This window comes from Selaginella moellendorffii, unplaced genomic scaffold (assembly GCF_000143415.4).
Source record: "Selaginella moellendorffii unplaced genomic scaffold, v1.0 SELMOscaffold_566, whole genome shotgun sequence".
Taxonomy (NCBI): Eukaryota; Viridiplantae; Streptophyta; class Lycopodiopsida; order Selaginellales; family Selaginellaceae; genus Selaginella; species Selaginella moellendorffii.
The window spans coordinates 1,341-3,426 of record NW_003314819.1 but is presented as its reverse complement, the minus strand read 5'-3'; the positions used below and the strand labels follow the sequence as shown (position 1 = coordinate 3,426).

Genomic DNA, 2,086 nt, shown 5'->3' with positions numbered 1-2,086 from the left:
ACTCACGTCACCCACAATGTGGTATCATGCTCCACTATATGGCACTGCAGCAATACAACATGGGAAGTCATGTAGAAAAGAAATAAAAAGAAGAACGAGACACTTTAGTAGACCTGTGCTGGGGTTGCGAGATTGCGTTTTATTCCATCCTGCTACCTGTCTCGAGACCTGTCATCATTCCCAGCCGATGCAAAGAACGAGCAAAATGATAGAAAACAGAAACTTCGAGTTGCGCATTCACGCCGTTTCGTACTTATTCCCAAGAATGTCATGAGTGACCAGACAGAGAACTTCAAAAAGTGGAAGAAGCTCAACTTGCCTCAGTAGAGACCCAAGATCTTCCACCATATTGCTCCACTTACGGTCCAAACAATGCCGTTCCACAGGGCTACAATGGCCCCGTATTTAAAAATGTCCCGCAATTCAACGTATCCAGCTGAAAGTCAAGAACGAAGACAGGAACAAGTTAAGTTTAGAACGAAACACTTGTTTTGGAATGACAAAGTTACCTCCGTAATAAACAGCTGCCTGACCACTGCTGTAGTGCGTGAGCGCACCAAAGAGATTTGTGTTGTAGGCCAAAGCCAGCGCTGACAGCACGCCAGGAACACCAGCTGCGAGGTGCATGGCTAGGAAGGCCGAGTAGAGTGCACCGACGTGACCGGTTTGGCTCGCAAAGAGGTAGTGAATCAAAAAGTATGAACCCTGGAGAACGCCGAATGCAGCAGGCCAGCTGAGAGAAAACGAGGCCAGGACTTTAGCGACGGAGTCGGACATCCACTTTACGAGTCCCAAGCTGGTAAGCTGGCTGGCCATACCAACAAGTACTGCAAACCACGCAAGAGTATCCCAGGCTGATTTCTCGCTCAGGCAGTCATCCCAATTGAGGACGCCAAGAACCAGTAATATTGACAAGCCGAGCATAGCTGCCACAACACTTGGAACTCCAAGTTTATCTCTGCGAGAAAAAAAATCACCAGTAAGACATCGCAAATTACTGGATGAAACCATAACTTACCCCAAAACCCACAGAGTAACAGCGAGGAGCATCGTCGAAACCATCACCCACTCGCTCTTAGTCACAGGCCCCATTTGCTGCAGCTTCTTTTCAGCCATTGCAGGAGCTTCACGAGTGTCTTTGATCTCGGGAGGATACAGCTTGTAGAGGAGCAACGGGGTTGAGAGTAGCGATAAAGCGGCCGGGACGATCGCCACTTTAAGCCATGTCACCCATGGATTCGCCACGATAACGCCCAGCTCCTCTGCCAGCTTCAGGCACAATAGATTCTGTGCCGCAGCAGTCAAAAAGAGAGCGCTCGAGTTTCCAGCAGCCTGCATTTCGCGCCACCAACACTTTTAAAACCAACATATCACGTAAAAGTTGGAAACCAAACCTGGAATTGAGTCTGGACGAGGTACGCTCCAAGCTTTGACGACGATTTATCGTTTGGACGGCTCCCAGCCGAAAGAGAGAGTGAGTTGATGATCGGCAAGAACACTCCCCCCGCTCGTGCGGTCGTGCTCGGCATCGCTGGTGCTATGAGCGCTTCGCTCACAGTAAGCCCATAAGAAAGTCCCAGTGTGCTTTTCCCCAGCCACTTCACGAAGTACGTGGCAATTCTATCACCCAGGCCGGTTTTCACGAATCCTCTCGCGAAGAAAAAGGAGATGACGATGAGCCAGATGACATCGTTTGTGAAGGCGCTGAAAGCCGACGCGAAAGATAGTGTCCGTGTGAGCACTGTTGTTGTCAATCCTACGAAGGCCCAAGCTCCAACCGGCAGTGGACTGAGAACGAGACCCGTGATCGTCGATAAGAAGATCGATAGGAGCTGCCAGGCTTGAGCCGACACTGCCGCGGGCTTTGGAACCAGGAATCTCAAAATCAGCCCCACACTGACCGAGATCGCCAGTGGCAAAGGCTTGGCACCCTCCAGCGGCTTTTTCAGAGATTTCGGATCGTCCGCCTCGATCACTGTTGCCGGCGTCGACGGCTCTGGAGCCGACGAGCACGAGATTTTCCTGGAGGACGAGGAATCCCTCGAGATGAATCCGACCTGGCGCGGCGGCGAGCAGCTCAATCCAG

The 2,086-nt window shown here is 51.3% G+C and overlaps 2 protein-coding genes across 2 annotated transcripts in view; both read right to left on the bottom strand.

The window, feature by feature from the left end:
* LOC112344065 overlaps positions 1-175 on the bottom strand; it is a 1,233-nt gene extending 1,058 nt beyond the window's left edge. Inside the window, exon 1 of the mRNA XM_024668186.1 lies at positions 157-175. Coding sequence (XP_024523954.1) covers positions 157-175 — 19 coding nt within the window. The remainder of the gene's footprint in view (positions 1-156) is intronic.
* Positions 176-209: 34 nt separating this feature from the next.
* Positions 210-2,086, bottom strand: part of LOC9652926 (dicarboxylate transporter 2.1, chloroplastic) — a 2,265-nt gene continuing 388 nt past the window's right edge. The window contains exons 3-6 of the mRNA XM_024668185.1: positions 1,395-2,083; positions 1,019-1,332; positions 510-958; positions 210-436 (exon numbers count right to left, since the gene is read on the bottom strand). Coding sequence (XP_024523953.1) covers positions 321-436; positions 510-958; positions 1,019-1,332; positions 1,395-2,083 — 1,568 coding nt within the window. The 3' untranslated portion in view covers positions 210-320. The remainder of the gene's footprint in view (positions 437-509; positions 959-1,018; positions 1,333-1,394; positions 2,084-2,086) is intronic.